The following is a 15,632-nucleotide window of genomic DNA, read 5'->3' as shown; positions in this document are numbered from 1 at the left end:
TTATGTATCGTTAGATGCACTTGATCTTTCGGTGTTTCTTATTTTCTCCTAGGAACAGAATACATGAAATTGTTATTGGGGTTTGTCGATCGCTCGTTTCTGAGGGCAAAACATTCTCAAAAAAGGTGTCCTTTTTATTCTTGATTCATGGTATACATATATATCTCAAAACTGCTAATATTGCAGCTTACATAAGTTTGCGAGATAGTTTAAGGAAAATATTGCAAAATTGTAAGGACAATGCGCGATGCTAATTAGTTGTGTTTTCTTCCAAACGAACGATGTGTTTTTTTCTAAGAAAAGTTAGATGTCCCTCGTTTCTACAAACTTTTCAAAACGACCAGTATAAACACGTGCAGCGTAGCACAGTGGGTGAAAATATTTAACATTATTTTCATTCTGTATTTTCCTTAAACCTGGCATACACTTTTATCCAATGTAAAAAAACATGTTTTTATTTAACAAATAATATTTTTACGGATTTTTATGCATCCAATTTATTGTATGTTCAATATGTCATATGACCCGAGTGACAGCTGCGCGTCCGACGGTACGCCCACCGTGCCCTTAGCAGTGGTTTTGGATTGCTCCGTCCCGCTCGCGCTACCGGGCGCTGGAGAAGAGAAAACTCTCGCCGGACTGCTCTGTGCAAAACATTGGAGCAACCGAAGAAGGGTGGTTTGGTGCAGAATTTTCAACACGCAGGAAAAACGAACAACATTACCCGTGGTACTGCGATATCGACCGACCGACATAGTGCTTTTCGTCGCGGCGTAATCGCTCTCACTACTGCGCTGGGTTGGTGCTTTGTTCTGTTGGGACTTGCTGGTGCTGTGGTGTCGCGGGCTAGGTTGAAAAGTGTTAAAAAGCTAGTGCCACTTGGATTGTTTTCGTGTCGTATGCGGATGATAAAGAAGCGTAGCCCTCCCGCTGGTTCGGTTTCGATTCGTCCAAAAGGGCCCATTTGTGGCTGTGCGTGAGTGAGTGTTGGTTGTGCACATTCGTGTGCAGGGCGTGCGAGCGGGCCGAAGAGAGAAAGTTTGGGGTTGCGGTGTATGTCCCCTTGCGGAAGGCAAAACGTGTGTGCGTGTGTGTGTTTTGTGATATTCTTCTACATTTTACTGAACGATTCCAACCCCCTTTCCACCAACATTCCAAGTTGCGGAAAAGAAATAATTGCTGTCTATTGAACAGTACTACCCGTGCCACCACCCCCCGTTCTGCCCTTCCGCCCGTGTTAGTGTGCCATTCTCTTTGCAACCTCCACACTCCCCCCCTACCCCTCTCGACGCGAGTGTGTAGTTTTGCGCAATAAAAAAAGTGATGCGGGACCTGGCTAATAAGATGGCCGAACTCAAATTCGAGGCACCATTGGCACAGTTCGAGGAGAGCGACGAGTGGGGCCCGGTCGAGTACCAGTCCTCGAATGTGGCCAACGGCAAAACGGCGGCCGTAACCATCAGCGACACGCTGAATCTGAACAATCTGAAAGAATCGCTCCGTTCGCTCGACGGCAACCAGCAGCAGCAGCAGCAGAACCAGAAGGATGACGATTTGAACGAGCTGAACGACAACCTGCTGCTCGGGGACGACACGGTGCGGGGTGGGGGCGACTCGAACACCACCACCACCACCACCACTGCCAACAACAACAACAACATTAAGGTGGGACCGATCAAAGACAACGTCGACTTTGCGGAAGCGTTCACCGGCAGTCTGGAGGATTTGGTCAACACGTTCGACGAGAAGATCACGAAATGCTTCGGCAACTACGAGCAGTCGGTGGAGGAGCTGGCCCCGGTGCAGGTCCGCTCGCAGGAGGAAATCATGAACGAGTGCCAGTAAGTGTGACCGTTGTGGGTGGCAAATCCGGGGACGGCTGGGGTTGTGGGCAGGCCGCAGTAGGAACATTGTCAAAAGACCACACACTCTTGCGTACATAGCACCGCCACCACGTAGCAGCATTTTTACGCAGACGAGCCGTGCCGTTGCGGTGGTCGAGCGGGAGTGATTGAAGCAAATTAGTCATCAGTTTAATTTTATTTCCCGACGGAGCGTCATCCATTCGGTCCTCCACCCCACCCCACGACTCCCGCTTCCCCCATTGGCATTGGTCTTGGATCCCCAGCCAGTGCGAAAGGAAGCGCTGCGTACGGCAGCGACTCGTGGCGGCTGGACCATTTTCTCCCAACTGCTGTCTGAATGAACTTTTCACGTGAAAATTGTAGCCCTAAAAGAAGAAAGTATGCGAGCCGTGGAGGAGTTTTGGCACCCCGTTGTCATAAAATTGCCCCAATCGGCAAGCGATTGCCGCGTTGCTGCTCATCATCGCGAGAGAGTAAAGGCGGAGAAACAACCCCCCCGCCCAGCGAACAGTTTGCGCAAGCATAATAACAACATAATAAAAAAAAGAAAAACCTTTCGCAAACAAACTTTGCGTAGCGCACTGCGCGTTTTGGGCCTACTATGGGGAGATTTACGGTGTTCAATGTTTGGTGGCTTTTCGCTGTCATATGTTTATAACAGACATCCACCACCACTCTGTAGTCCGGAGAAGCATTTGCAAAAAAAATCAATAATCTTCACACCGTATTTTATGTGTTTTTTTTTTCGCCTAACGGCTACAACACGTTGATTACATTGATAGGCAAACTGGTGCTATTTTTGTGCATTATTGGGGCTCATGCACCAGCGCTGTATGGTTGATTATTGATGGCGCATTCGAATGGGCTTCATAACGATAGGCCTCGTGCGTTTCGGTTTTTCTATTTGGCTCAACTCTTTTCGTTTTGAATTTTTATTTATGTAATACGCCACAAGCAAAAGCTGGAAACAGTTCATCATTTGCACATGTGAATTGATGATGAAACATGCATCGAAGGCTTTCGGTTTGCACCGATTGGATTGCACCTTTTTCTTACCCCTTCATGCACACAAATACCCAGTGCATGAAGTCTTCAGAATTATTCTTAAAAAACATCATGCTATATGCTTCCTTTCCATAGCTCATTCGCATTGGAAAAGAAAGCAATGTTGTAACGCAGACAGCGTTAAAGTGTAATTAACGTTGAATAAATTAATAGTTGGACCGCTCTATTACTACTATACACAGACCGTCCAGAAACGAATCGATACACATGCTCAACACGTGCATACGGTGCTCGTATGGTGCATGGGTCCATGAGTCATGTTAAGAAAAACAGAAACACACACTCCCCCAAGCTGGTACTTTTCAAATGCCAAAAGGCTTTCCTTGGTGGACAGAATCGTTAGCAGAACGTCCGCGACATTGGGAAAAAAACACACACACAACGAACGCGAACGCATATAGAAAGGATTAGTGACAAAACTGTAAGACCCAGTTACGGAAAAGGAAGTGTAACACGAAGCTTCCGTAGCGACGCTCATGTGTCAGTGCGCCACGCGACCTTGAACCAGTGGCAGCAATTATTGGGCATTGGGGCGATGCAGTATTCGGATAATGGATGTCCAATACGCCAGTAGCATTGAGGGAGAAGCCCCAGTATTTGAGCCTAAAAAAAGCTCCTCGTCATAATAGGTCACTACTGCCTGGTGGGGCACGCAGATTTATTTTCCATGTTACACATGCAGGAGGATTGTAACGAAATGAATTTAATCTTATGATTTATTATCTCTCAACCAACATCATTCCTGCAATTGCGCTGGACATTCACAAGCAAAAAATACCTTTTAATTCCTCCCTCGCATATACGTATTTTCTTACCCATGTTACCGCTCTTCTCAACCTCCGACAGGATGTGGTGGACTATTACGGGCAACTTTGGCAACATTCTACCGATCGATTGGTCGAAAACGTACGCGCGCCAAATGCATGTACCGGCGCTGAACCTTGGCATGCGCAAACCCGGCACACCGGACGATGAGCTGCTGCAGGATCTCAGCTCGGAGGACGAAGCGGTCGCCAGCGATCTCGACATGCATGCGCTCATACTCGGCGGCCTGCACGCGGACAACGAACCGATCAAGACAGCGGACGAGGTGATCAAGGAGATCGATGACATCATGGACGAGACTGGCTCGGAGGACGGGCAGCTTGAGAATGAAGTAATTGAGAAGGCCAAGGAAGTGCTCGGCTCACCGCTGTACGAAGAAAGTGAGGAACAGGGCAAAGAAGCAGCTTTTGGGATAGCATATTCTAACGTACCTTTTGTTTCGCTCTAGAATTGCGCTCCCTGTCGATCACGCAGCTAAACGAGCTGTACATGGAGATGGAGGTGCTGATTCGCGAGTTCTCCGAGACGCTCATCTCGGAGCTGGCACTGCGCGACGAGCTGGAGTACGAGAAGGAGCTCAAGAACACGTTCATCTCGCTGCTGCTGGCCGTACAGAACCGTCGCCGCCAGTACCACGTGGAAAAGAAGAAGGGAAAGGCAGGGGGCAAAGGATCGACCGGTGCCACAAACAGTTCGGGTAAGTAGTGCGTTGGAAAGCAAACATGGGAAGATGACTTTTTCTTGGGTAACAATCACCACATAATCTTTTAATGTCTCTCTCTCTCTCTCTCTCTCGCCTTTTCGCTGCATTCCCTCAGGCATGGATCCCAAGTATCTGACCACGGTCATTCCTTACCAGCTGAACAGTACACCCGATAATCAAACGCTGCAAGTGCTGATTAAGAGTAAGCATCCCTTTCGAATAACACACTTATCGCTTAATCGCTAATGCTCACACTATCCCCGGTTTTGTGGTACCGTTGCAGTACTGAAAGCGATCAACGAGGACAGTCCAACCGTTCCTACACTGCTGACGGACTACATTCTCAAGGTGCTGTGTCCGACGTAAGCGCATCGCATAGAAAGTTGACGCTTCCCACACCGACTGCGGTGCTGCGGTGGCACGTCTCTGCACTCCGCGCACGACGCCCGTGTGCTCTCTTTCTCGTGTGCCGGTCGTCGTCGTTACGGGGTCGATGGTGTGTAGGTAATTTGTACACGATTTCAAAGCTCTTATATTGCTAGCAGAATAGTAACAAAACTGAGAGAATACACACATACAGGAAGTATTCTCTCTTACTTCGGGGAATTTTGCGCAAAAAATTACGACAGAGAATAGTCCAGCTATCCAGCAGCAGATACCTACTATTCGATGAACACAAACTGGATTGAGAAGCTAACATTCGCTGCAGCCAAACCGCGGAACAGCACAGACACAGGTGGCGGCGTTCCGTCACGATGCTATTTATTAGTGTGTAGAAGTTAAGGGCTTCCGGTGCGCGTTAGCTCGCACCGGGTTAAAAACTATGTTTTCTTCGTTATCGTACGCCACGTTTTGATGCTGATTATGTGATTTTGTTGCTTGCGTATCTGTTTTCCTTTTTGCCGTATCTGCCCCGCTAGCATTGGCGGGCAGTGCAATTTTTTCGGGAAATGCAATACTGTAATCAACTTTACTATTTTATTCACCTCGTCGTAAGACACACATACACACACACCGTAATGATGTCGTAACAATTTTCTAACGCTCTTTCTATATGAGATACTAAGGAAACGGGATGACGGGATTCCGGAGGATGTCAGTCGACGATTCGGTGTCCCGTTGAGGTGGTTAAATAATACTCAGCTTTTTTTCCTTTAGATAAAGAGTCATCTATTTGATGTAAGAACGTTTTATGATCTAGTATGCTTTCTCAACACCAGGCACAGCTGTCGTGCAATAACACAGTGGCGCACATTCCAATACTGGCCTCGGTTAGAAATGCCATCTCAGACCGTTGGAAGGTTAAGTCAATGGGGCCCTTCACACTTTACACTGCAAGCAAAATGCAACATACGAGTTAATCCTTACCAAAGGCACTGGCCCGTTGATTGTCGGTGGTGCTTGATGTAATCGTAACGTGTTGCCATGAGTGTCGCCTACAAGAGAATCGAGATTTTGGTCGAGAATCATCCTCCATTCTGCTTCGAATTACGCTAGTCACCCGAATGAACACTCCAACCCCGAAGCCAAACCGAGCGCGTACGTGTTTGTTTGAGCGCTGTAACGTAACGTGTTCATTTTATTATTATACGTTATTTTGTTTTCTTTCCGTTCTTCCGTAGTTCCTTTTCGTCTGTTGAGTATGTATCGACTGTGCTTTGGTTTCTACCATTGTGAGCAATATATTAGTAGTTTACTGTATACAAACGATGGAATATGGTTTTGACACGTACATACTGATTAATGGAATCTGTGTATAATTTGAATGCTAGTGTGCTTAGTGATAAATGGGGGCGAGAAGCATGATCCAAAAAAAGAGGTGTTCATAGTTGTCACGGCCACACTCTGCGCCGTATATTACATATTATTATTATTTCTCGATGGCACTACACGCCACCAGCGATGGAGAAGGAAATATAATCAATAGTTATAATTCAATATACACTCAACGGTCCGCGCCGCGAGAGTTGTGCAAAATGCCATATAGTTTTGAATTAATTATTTTTAAACAGATTTATATACGCTTCGGAAACCCGTTTCGCACCCGCTGGTGCAATGATAATTCTCACTTACTACTACTACTCTCTGAAGCATAGAACCAAACGAAATGATTATCAAACATAAGAAGCGCTCTAAGATGATGGAAATCGCAAAAGGGGGAAACCGAACAAACGTAACGTGAAGAAAGGTAAAACAGTTAGTGTGTTGGAAGGTAATATGGTTGGCCCAGACGCCAATGAAGCGCATGTATAGACAAAATACAAACAACCAACCAGAGTCTTCGTGGCGTGGCATGAGCGGGGAAGGGGAGAGTGCTGTAAAAGTCCCACAGCTCCGTCGTGTTGTTTCTATATATATTTTTTGAGGTTCTCCCAAGAGCTATTAGCTGCCTTTATAGCGGATTGTTTCCATTTTCGTGCAAGTGTGGCATTGGGCCATGCCAATATATCCCTCTCTTAGAATCTTGATTTCATGAAACAGTAATTTAACTAACACAAAATCAACATTACGATGCTTGCACAGGTAGTTTGCTAAAACGTAAGAGCTTCTATTCATACACGGCGAAACGCAGTTGTACATTTTGTAGCTTATTATAGATGCTCGTTTCGACTCGAATCCTGTACGGAAACAGTGAACATAGTTTTGTATCTCCAAACATGCGATACATTCATCTGAAGCTTTCATCGTTCGGTCAGCTAGCTGCTCGTGGCTGAACTTTTACTGTGCTGGTTGCATTAATTACATCCTCGAATGCGTTTCTGTTTCAATCGGCACCCGGCGAAACGCTACTGGATTAAGCAGCTGAACCATACCTGTTCACCTTCCACAAAAAAAAAAACATCTAACGTCCGAATACATGGCAGGTCAGGAAATGAGAGAGAATATATCCCCCCATTTTTTAAATGGCTTAATTTTTAACCGAATGTCACATTCTTGTTAACACACACTCTGAGCTTCTGGAAAGCATTAAGAGACACACAATCCTATTAGAAACCATTAGCCGATTTAACATAACAGGAATAATAATTAAAGAAACAAAAAAGATTACAACAACATGAAACGCAAAAGTAAAAGCTAAACTATAAACGATGCAAAAGTCTAACTTGTCTATATGATGTCGAGCGGCTGAGAAGTCGATTCGATGAGAAGAAAAAGCTCGATTAATTGAGTCAAGAAACTAGCAATAGATAATGAAATTATCTCGTTCGCAAACCCCGAACGCGCTCTCGGGTGGCGAGGAAGGAACGGGGGGCGAAAGGTGCTTTGTGTTTGCGCGTTCCCCTCTCGGCTCCCAATCAATGCTCGCACTAGCGCAAATGCAAGGAGTATCAGCTGAAAATGAGCATAGCAGACATGGAAAGGTGGAAGGAAGAATGATCAATTGTAGACGAGAAACAGAACCTATAAAATGATTTAATATATTAAAACAATATAAAATGTCAAGAAAGGGCGATAGTGTGTGCAATAGGGGGAAATACGGAAGAAAAATGGATGGTAGAGGAAAAGAGATTATAACAAACAAACGAACAAATGTGGATGCATGTGAGAAAAGTGAAACATAAAACAAGATAAAAACAGAAGCACGCAATGCAAACTTGGTAGTAGTGCAGAAGAAAACAAGAGAGTACATACTGTGTTGTGCTACTAGTAGTTGCGGGCGGGTAAAGATGGTAAATAAGAATCTTAGTAACATGGGTGTTAATTAAAATTTTCAGCAGCCCAGTGAAATCCGTAAGAACAACAGCAACAGCCTACAAAACAGACGAACAAACAAACGTAAATCACACAAACAGACAGACACACACACATTTATTGGGCAAATAAAACTGCTTGAAATAATCAAACCTGGTGCACTTGACTTGATTTGACGCGTAACAGTTCTCTGGCCGGGAACCAAAAATACTCGAATTGTTTACGTCGCATCACAGGTTTTCGCATCTCCCGGACTGTATGACTCCGTTTTACTCGATTGGAAGCTTGTACCGGCGACCGGGGAGGGTCAGAGATCAGGGCGATAGGCTGATCCTCACACGATTTGCTGTGGGGGTTTGTGTACGGATTTGGGGTGTGTTCGGGAGGGAAAGTCACAACAGGCCCGTGCCATTATCAGTACGCGGCGAATATAGCCGAGAACAACGAGCACACACCCATTCAGCAGCACACGCAATAGTAGGTAAGTTGCCACAGTTACCGCCCAGCTGCCGACTAGATCAGATCAACAGAGTGAACGAACATCAACGGTTAATCAACGGCAGAACTTCAATTCTCTACACGCCCTCCCATCGGAAGTTCACGAAAATGAGCAAAGAAAAGGTTTTACTAGCTTACTCGGGTGGCCTGGACACGAGCTGCATCCTGAAATGGCTGCTCGAGCAGGACTACGAGGTGATCTGCTTTATGGCCGACGTGGGCCAAACGGAGGACTTTGCGGCGGCACGCGAAAAGGCCCTCAAGATCGGCGCCGCCGATGTGGTGGTGAAGGACATGAAGGATTTCTTCGTGGAAAAGTTTGTCTGGCCGGCGGTACAGATGGGTTTAATCTACGAGGACCGGTACCTGCTCGGGACGTCACTGGCGCGGCCCTGCATTTCGAAAGGCCTGATGGATGTGGCGGTGCAGCGTGGCTGCAGCTACATCTCGCACGGCGCCACCGGCAAGGGTAACGATCAGATCCGCTTCGAGCTGAGCTGCTACGCGCTCAGCCCAACGATCCGCGTCATCGCCCCGTGGCGCATGGAAACGTTCTGCCAGCGTTTCCAGGGCCGCTCGGATCTGCTGGAGTACGCGAAGCGCTCGAATATCCCGGTGAGTGCCACCACGAAAGCACCCTGGTCGATGGATGCGAACATTATGCACATCAGCTACGAGTCGGGCATCCTGGAGGACCCGTCGGTGGCGGCACCGGAAGAGCTGTACCAGCTAACGCAATCGCCAACCCGCGCCCCAGACACACCGACCGTGGCCGAGATCGTGTTCAAAGCTGGACTGCCCGTGCGCGTCACCGAGCTGGTCAGTGGGCGTACGATGGAAAGACCGGTGGACATACTGGCGTTTCTGAACAAGGCTGGCGGCGAGCACGGCGTGGGACGGATCGATATCGTGGAGAACCGCTACATTGGGTTGAAGTCGCGCGGCGTCTACGAGACGCCCGGCGTAACCGTGCTGCACTGTGCGCACCGGGATCTGGAAATTTACTGCCTGGATCGGGAGGTGCTGCGGGTAAAAAAGTATCTTGCCGATCGGATGGCAGACTACGTGTACAACGGCTACTGGTACGCGCCCGAGGCTGAGTACGTGCGCAAGTGTATCCTCGAGTCGCAGAAGCACGTGTCCGGCAAGGTGGTGGTGGAGATGTTCAAGGGACACGGTAAGAAGCGGCAAAGGGGGGAAGGCTAACGATTGTTTTATCTCATCTGCATTTGTGCCTGTATTACGACACAGTTATGGTCACATCGCGAGAGTCTATGCACTCCTTGTACAACCAAGAGCTGGCATCGATGGAGGTGCATGGTAACTTTTCACCCTACTCGTCGACGGGATTCATTGAGGTAACAGAGTGCAATTCATTGCAAAAAAAGGAAAAAAAATTTAACTCCGTCAATGCTCTCTTCTGTTTGCAGATCAATGCTGTTCGACTGAGGGAACATCATCGAGTGTTTGGAACGGCCAATATGACCAAACACTTCTCACGCACAGAATCAGATATGAAGCTCATCTGAGTGTAATGCACCTTCTACGAAACCATTTTTTCAACGAATAATGTGACGGAAATGTACTTTAAAATAAAGTGTAACACCTACTACTGCAGCAATCTGATGTACTAAAAGATTTTCTTTATCTAACTTATACCTGAGGCGGTTTTTTTTATTTCAATTTCTTTTGTCTTTTTGTGAACTTGAAACATTTTGTATTACACTGTTTTCCGACTCAGTTTTTAATGTGAACAACATTGTCGAAACCTTACAAGATGTTTTTTGGCAGCTCTCATTATTTATGACACCTGAGCTGTTGAAAAAAACTTGCGCGATTGTTGAATAATGCCGTTCACATAGGTGTATTGGCTGCTCTTTGCCTAACGTATATTGTGGTAAGCAATTATTACAGTATTACAGAGCTTATATTTTGTGGCTTAATCGTTGTTTCTATTAAGAAATATACCTATTCAACGTTGATGAGTATTTTAACCATTTAAACGCACATTTTACAATTTAAGTAAAACAACAAAATGACCGTCCACCTCGGAAACACACTTAGTATTACCCTTTTTTCTCATGAATCAATGAATGCAACGGAACGTTTGAACAATATGGATAGGAACGGAATCGTTCCATCCAATTGGAAATAAGAACCCATCACTACGAACCAGACATCAAAAAAGGCCCTTCCAAAAAAAAATGGTAAACTAATGGTATAAAAATGGTTTTCAATAGTTATTTGAACACCAAATATATTTTTTAAGTTTACTACCTCTAATGTGTATTAATTTGCGTGTGTTTCAATGCGTTTTTTCTTAATTTCTAAACACAACTCCCTTTCCAACAGACTCTCTTATCTAACCTTTGTATGACCCTCTGCACAAAAATGCTACTTGGGAGCTGTCTGCCAATTCGACAGGTACACGTCGTCTTTGGCGTTCCGTTATATTTGTAGCCGGGAAGAGACCAGAGTTCTGGGTGACGATACCGAATCAGCTTTGGCCACGGATCGCTTTTTCTCTACTGCCACCGTACAGGCAGCAACAGGCCACAATAGAGGTTGCCGTTTTACAAAAGAGTCCGTAACACTGTTACGAACGCACACAGATCTGCCCCGAGCGGAACCAAGAGGCTAGCGTTGTAATTAAGGAACGGAATATTCATCCTCCCGAGATATTCTAGCTACAGAATGGCCGAACGCAAGTTTCTAAGCGGCCGATTAGTGCTGCTGGGCACGGTTTGTCTGATCCTGTTCCTGCTCCCACACAGTACCGCCCTGCGGGAAGGTGATTGTGAAGGTAAGAATTGTCTTCCTCCACCAATCGTGTGTTGTAAAATAGAACGTTTTCTATAATACGAACGTTTTGCAATTGTTTCTCACTGTCTCCCTCCTACGTCGACCCCATTCCAGTCTGCGTGAAGACGGTAAACACATTTATGGAAACACTGTCGGATGAGACAAAGAAGGATACCAAACGGATAGAGGACGAGTTCCGGGCGTTCTGTAAGAAGTCCAAAAACAAGGAACAGCGTTTCGTAAGTAGTTGCCCCGTGGAATGGTCCCGCCCGGAGCGTGTGTAATTATACTCCCATCTCTTCTCTTCGCTTGCGCCACGCATCCACAGTGCTACTACCTTGGCGGTGTCGAAGATTCTGCCACCGGTATCTTGGGTGAGCTGTCCAAACCAATCAGCTGGTCCATGCCGGCCGAAAAGATCTGCGAGAAGCTCAAGAAGAAGGACGCTCAAATCTGTGATTTGCGATACGGTAAGAGCAATGAGTAATGGTGGGAATCAATCCCACTTTCGTCACAAATTGGCTCCACTCACTATTTCTCGCTCCCGTTGCTATTGCAGACAAACAAATCGATGTGAATGCCGTCGATCTGAAGAAGCTGAAGGTGCGCGATCTGAAGAAGATTCTCTCCGATTGGGATGAGGAATGCGACGGGTGCCTGGAAAAGACTGATTTCATCAAACGCATCGAGGAGCTGAAGCACAAGTACGTCAAGACGGAACTGTAACCACATCGTCCGACATAAGCGCGGTTTTTGAGCGGCGGATCTCTCGCTTTGCTCATCATCGCCATCATGCCTTTTGCCGGTTGTCGCCCCACTGCGCAACCCGTGCCACCACCACCACCACACCACGCGCCTGCTACAAGGATTGTGCACCAGATGAATGCAGCGTGAAAATGGGTATTTATTTTTCTCTTTTTTTTTTGTTCAATCTTCTTCGAATCGAAGAGAAGCAAAGCGCACGCTGCGCACAGTTTTGAGCCTGTTTTTCTCTGCCAACAATGGCTACGCCTCCCCTCGCTCAACATTTGGAAGTTGTGGAAGTTTCCGGGGATACGTTTAGAACGGATACATTTAGATTAACGCAGGACAGTGGCAGGCATTGGTCGATGGCAGGCGTGAGGTCAGGGCACATAAGACATTAAACTTAGGCAACAACAAGACCCTTGGTAAACAGGAACGAATAGAAACGAATGTGAAAACAATATTGTGTTCGGATAAAACAACAACAAATAAACCGTTGGAAAAAAAAGTATACTACATACGTCCGTCCATGGCTTATTTATTACAGCTTCTTTGCTGTGCTGCAAACTTATATATGTACTTTGGGCGAAGAAGAATGGCACCGAAGCCACTAAACACGATAGATAAGGTATCTCTGGTCCGTTGGAAAAATAGGAATGGGGAGGAATGCATGACGTGGCCTACCAGCCATCGCCGTTCTGGAAAGCAGCATTGCAAACTCTTCTACCGTTCGCTTTTTCCACCATCCAGGGTGATTTATTTACAAAATATTATATGACAAGAAATGTACAAAATAATACTTTAGCACGTTAGAATAGTGTTGAGCTTTGATGTGTGTGTGTGTGTGTATGTGTGTGACCGACTGGACTCGGGTGATGATCATCCGAAATGCCCATTGCGCTCAATGAAAAATAATTGTTAGATTAAGCTTAAGTCCATTCTGCTAATTTCGCAAATCGTGTCAGGCTAGATGGGAGGGGCAGCAGCTAGCTCTTATCGCCTTGTCTGCACAGTCTAAGCAAATGTCCCTAACACGTTAATACTTCGACGGTCTTTGTGTTGTTTCACCGTTCGATCGCTCGAAAGGGAGTCGCGAGGGCTAGTGAGTACTGGAATAGGGACAGACAAGACGCGGACAGCCGCCCCACTACCAACCAGTGCCGTACGAAATGTGTTATGCTTTGTAATGTATTCCCACTATTCTAATATCGTATCGTGCATACCCTGTGTTTGAATTGTTCTATGCGTACGCTATTTCCGTTCTACAGTTGATGCTCCTTAAACTTCTGTACAGCTTGCACCGGTGGCACTCGTAGCGCCTATAATCGCAGCTACCTACCACCAGGTGATATCCAGTCCATGTGGTACACAAAGGCCTCATAAGTTAACATTCCTTTCTTACTAACTATCTAAAACAGCAGCAGCAGCAGCAGCAGCATAATTATACCCTGTAGCAGCCTGAACCTGAACAATCGTCTACTAAACCTGTATAAATCGCCACACTATACTCCCTCTCTCTCTCTCTCACTCACTCGTCTATCTCGATATTTTGGCGGTTGTTGGCCACATTTTGGAGGTTGTTTGTTTGGCCCAAAACGGAATGGTTTCGGTTCCCTTTCGGCTGCACGTACTTATCATCCCGTACTGAGCAAAAGGTTGAAAAAGAGGCAAGAAAGCATCGGTGCGACACGATCGATTCCAAAGCTTGATACGAAAAGAAAGAAGCTGATGATCGGTCGCAAAGATCGAAGATGATGTGGCTCAATGTGAGACCAACTATGGGGGCAGTGTAGAAGACGGAAAAGCAAGGAACTATACACTTAACAAATAGTTCACGTGTTAGTTGTGTTTCTGGTCCATGGACCAAGCGGGAGCGGGCGCTTCTTACATTACCTCACTACCACAGTTTTCGCTACTACCAACAGCACAATAAGGACGACTGCTCGGCTCTGGTTTTACAATCCATGCTCCTCATCACACTCCTATTTTTTGCACCTTTTTACATCCTCATTCAAGCATATATGTATATATGGTCACGTTCATGGCCGTCCCATGGCATTGTACGGTCGATCCGGTAGGCGCGGTGGCGCATTCTGGGCAGGTCGACTACAATAATTTAACAGAACACGGGTCAGTTTAGGAGTTGAAAAAATTAAACAAAAGTGGTTGTTTTCTAAATACAAGTGCGACGTGGGTAATTGCGATTATGAAGGAAATGTATACAAAAGTAGTTAAACAGAATAGAAAGGCGTTAAAAGTGACGCAGTACGTAATGCGAGTAAGACAAACAAAGACTAATTATCCAATCCAAACCAATCCCATATTCTCACAAACTAGTAGATGGAAACATACATTGTTAGCGAATGAACCCGGAGCACCCCAGAGTGTGGAGCATTAGTTGAACGTTAGAATAGAGACAGCAAACCACCATGCCACCAACCAGGCATCCCGAGAGCAAAGCAGAGCTAATTCATCCCCATTCCGATTACCGCCTCACGGAGGCAGCCGGCCTCCCATACAGCGCGGTAGAAGCAGTTAGACAGACAGTTGAGATAGACAGACAGACAGACGAACGAACGGACAAACATGCGAATAATGAGTTTCACAGCACAAACGTTTCATCCATTATCCCATTATTATCCCGCACCCAGCTTCAATTCCAATTAATTATGTTATACTTTATTTTTCTCTGTCATAGAATAGATATAATATGTATAGTTCTTATTCTGGTTTTGTTTGTTTCAGTTTCTCGCTTTGTTGGTTTCGTTCCTTTCTCCTTTTCTCATCTGTTTCACCTGTCTTGCATCATGGTACGTCTATCGCACATCCTTATACATTGTTTGCTCGTTGCTTATTACGTGTGTTTGTTTTTATATATGTTGGAGAATGCATTTTTCTTTTGTTTCTGTGTGCCTTTCTTTTCTGTACTGTTGGTACATGTTGATGTTTTGCTTGCATTGTTTACTCACGTGTGAGGGTGTGCCAGTGTTTGTGTGTTTCATTTGTTTTCATTTTCGATTAACATCAGTAAGTATCGAATGCTTCTTCCTTTTCTTCTTATTCTTTTTCTTCTGCATTCTCTTCAAAGCGCATGTTGATGAAATTGTATTTTTTGTATGTTTAACTCTTCTTTTTATCAATTTGCCTTTTTGATATTGGTACGCGTAGTTTTGTGTTTGGTATTGCATACGCGCCCTATTATTCATTGAAGATGGCGGATTCAAACTGATATAACATGCACGACAGAATAGAGATTCTGCATTGGGTTTACCTTTAACATAATGAACCAGCTTCAGGAAAGTGTGTTCAAGACCTTTAACGGTTTGCTTTACTAGATTTAGAAGCTCTAGTATTATTTAGAGAGAGAGAGGGAAAGAATATCCAGCCTAAACATAACGGTAGTATCGATTGTTTCCTGTTTACTACAAGAACACTAC

At 45.6% G+C, this 15,632-nt stretch overlaps 4 protein-coding genes across 5 annotated transcripts in view; 3 read left to right on the top strand and 1 right to left on the bottom strand.

Moving 5' to 3' along the window:
- The first annotated feature begins 583 nt into the window (after positions 1–583).
- On the top strand, positions 584–7,506 carry LOC121587725 (fasciculation and elongation protein zeta-2). The gene is made up of 5 exons (XM_041904798.1): positions 584–1,841; positions 3,777–4,135; positions 4,204–4,452; positions 4,574–4,660; positions 4,742–7,506. The coding sequence occupies exons 1-5, from the start codon at positions 1,324–1,326 to the stop codon at positions 4,822–4,824; spliced, it is 1,296 nt and encodes a 431-aa protein (XP_041760732.1). The 5' UTR covers positions 584–1,323; the 3' UTR covers positions 4,825–7,506.
- Positions 7,507–8,307: 801 nt separating this feature from the next.
- LOC121587717 (argininosuccinate synthase) lies at positions 8,308–10,266 on the top strand. Its single transcript, XM_041904781.1, has 3 exons — positions 8,308–9,826; positions 9,901–10,007; positions 10,080–10,266. The coding sequence occupies exons 1-3, from the start codon at positions 8,410–8,412 to the stop codon at positions 10,176–10,178; spliced, it is 1,623 nt and encodes a 540-aa protein (XP_041760715.1). The 5' UTR covers positions 8,308–8,409; the 3' UTR covers positions 10,179–10,266.
- Positions 10,267–11,074: 808 nt separating this feature from the next.
- Positions 11,075–12,715, top strand: LOC121587747 (mesencephalic astrocyte-derived neurotrophic factor homolog). Its single transcript, XM_041904833.1, has 4 exons — positions 11,075–11,452; positions 11,566–11,690; positions 11,780–11,921; positions 12,011–12,715. The coding sequence occupies exons 1-4, from the start codon at positions 11,344–11,346 to the stop codon at positions 12,175–12,177; spliced, it is 543 nt and encodes a 180-aa protein (XP_041760767.1). The 5' UTR covers positions 11,075–11,343; the 3' UTR covers positions 12,178–12,715.
- A 209-nt stretch (positions 12,716–12,924) lies between these two features.
- The window catches only part of LOC121587708 (dynamin), a 16,264-nt gene continuing 13,556 nt past the window's right edge, over positions 12,925–15,632 (bottom strand). For both annotated transcript variants that reach the window (XM_041904759.1, XM_041904760.1), the window contains one exon: positions 12,925–14,301. In XM_041904759.1, the coding sequence (XP_041760693.1) occupies positions 14,235–14,301 (67 nt within the window). In that variant the 3' untranslated portion in view covers positions 12,925–14,234. The remainder of the gene's footprint in view (positions 14,302–15,632) is intronic.

Source organism: Anopheles merus, chromosome 2R, assembly GCF_017562075.2.
Source record: "Anopheles merus strain MAF chromosome 2R, AmerM5.1, whole genome shotgun sequence".
Lineage (NCBI taxonomy): Eukaryota > Metazoa > Arthropoda > Insecta > Diptera > Culicidae > Anopheles > Anopheles merus.
The sequence above is the reverse complement of the archived record's forward strand: the minus strand, read 5'-3'. Positions and strand labels throughout refer to the sequence as shown.

Coding starts and splice junctions, on each gene's coding strand:
- LOC121587725 (XM_041904798.1), top strand. CDS start 1,324: ATGCGGGACCTGGCTAATAAGATGGCCGAACTCAAATTCGAGGCACCA. Junction 1,842..3,776: donor GAAATCATGAACGAGTGCCA/GTAAGTGTGACC, acceptor AACCTCCGACAG/GATGTGGTGGACTATTACGG. Junction 4,136..4,203: donor CTCACCGCTGTACGAAGAAA/GTGAGGAACAGG, acceptor GTTTCGCTCTAG/AATTGCGCTCCCTGTCGATC.
- LOC121587717 (XM_041904781.1), top strand. CDS start 8,410: ATGACTCCGTTTTACTCGATTGGAAGCTTGTACCGGCGACCGGGGAGG. Junction 9,827..9,900: donor GGAGATGTTCAAGGGACACG/GTAAGAAGCGGC, acceptor ATTACGACACAG/TTATGGTCACATCGCGAGAG. Junction 10,008..10,079: donor CGTCGACGGGATTCATTGAG/GTAACAGAGTGC, acceptor TTCTGTTTGCAG/ATCAATGCTGTTCGACTGAG.
- LOC121587747 (XM_041904833.1), top strand. CDS start 11,344: ATGGCCGAACGCAAGTTTCTAAGCGGCCGATTAGTGCTGCTGGGCACG. Junction 11,453..11,565: donor GCGGGAAGGTGATTGTGAAG/GTAAGAATTGTC, acceptor ACCCCATTCCAG/TCTGCGTGAAGACGGTAAAC. Junction 11,922..12,010: donor AATCTGTGATTTGCGATACG/GTAAGAGCAATG, acceptor TTGCTATTGCAG/ACAAACAAATCGATGTGAAT.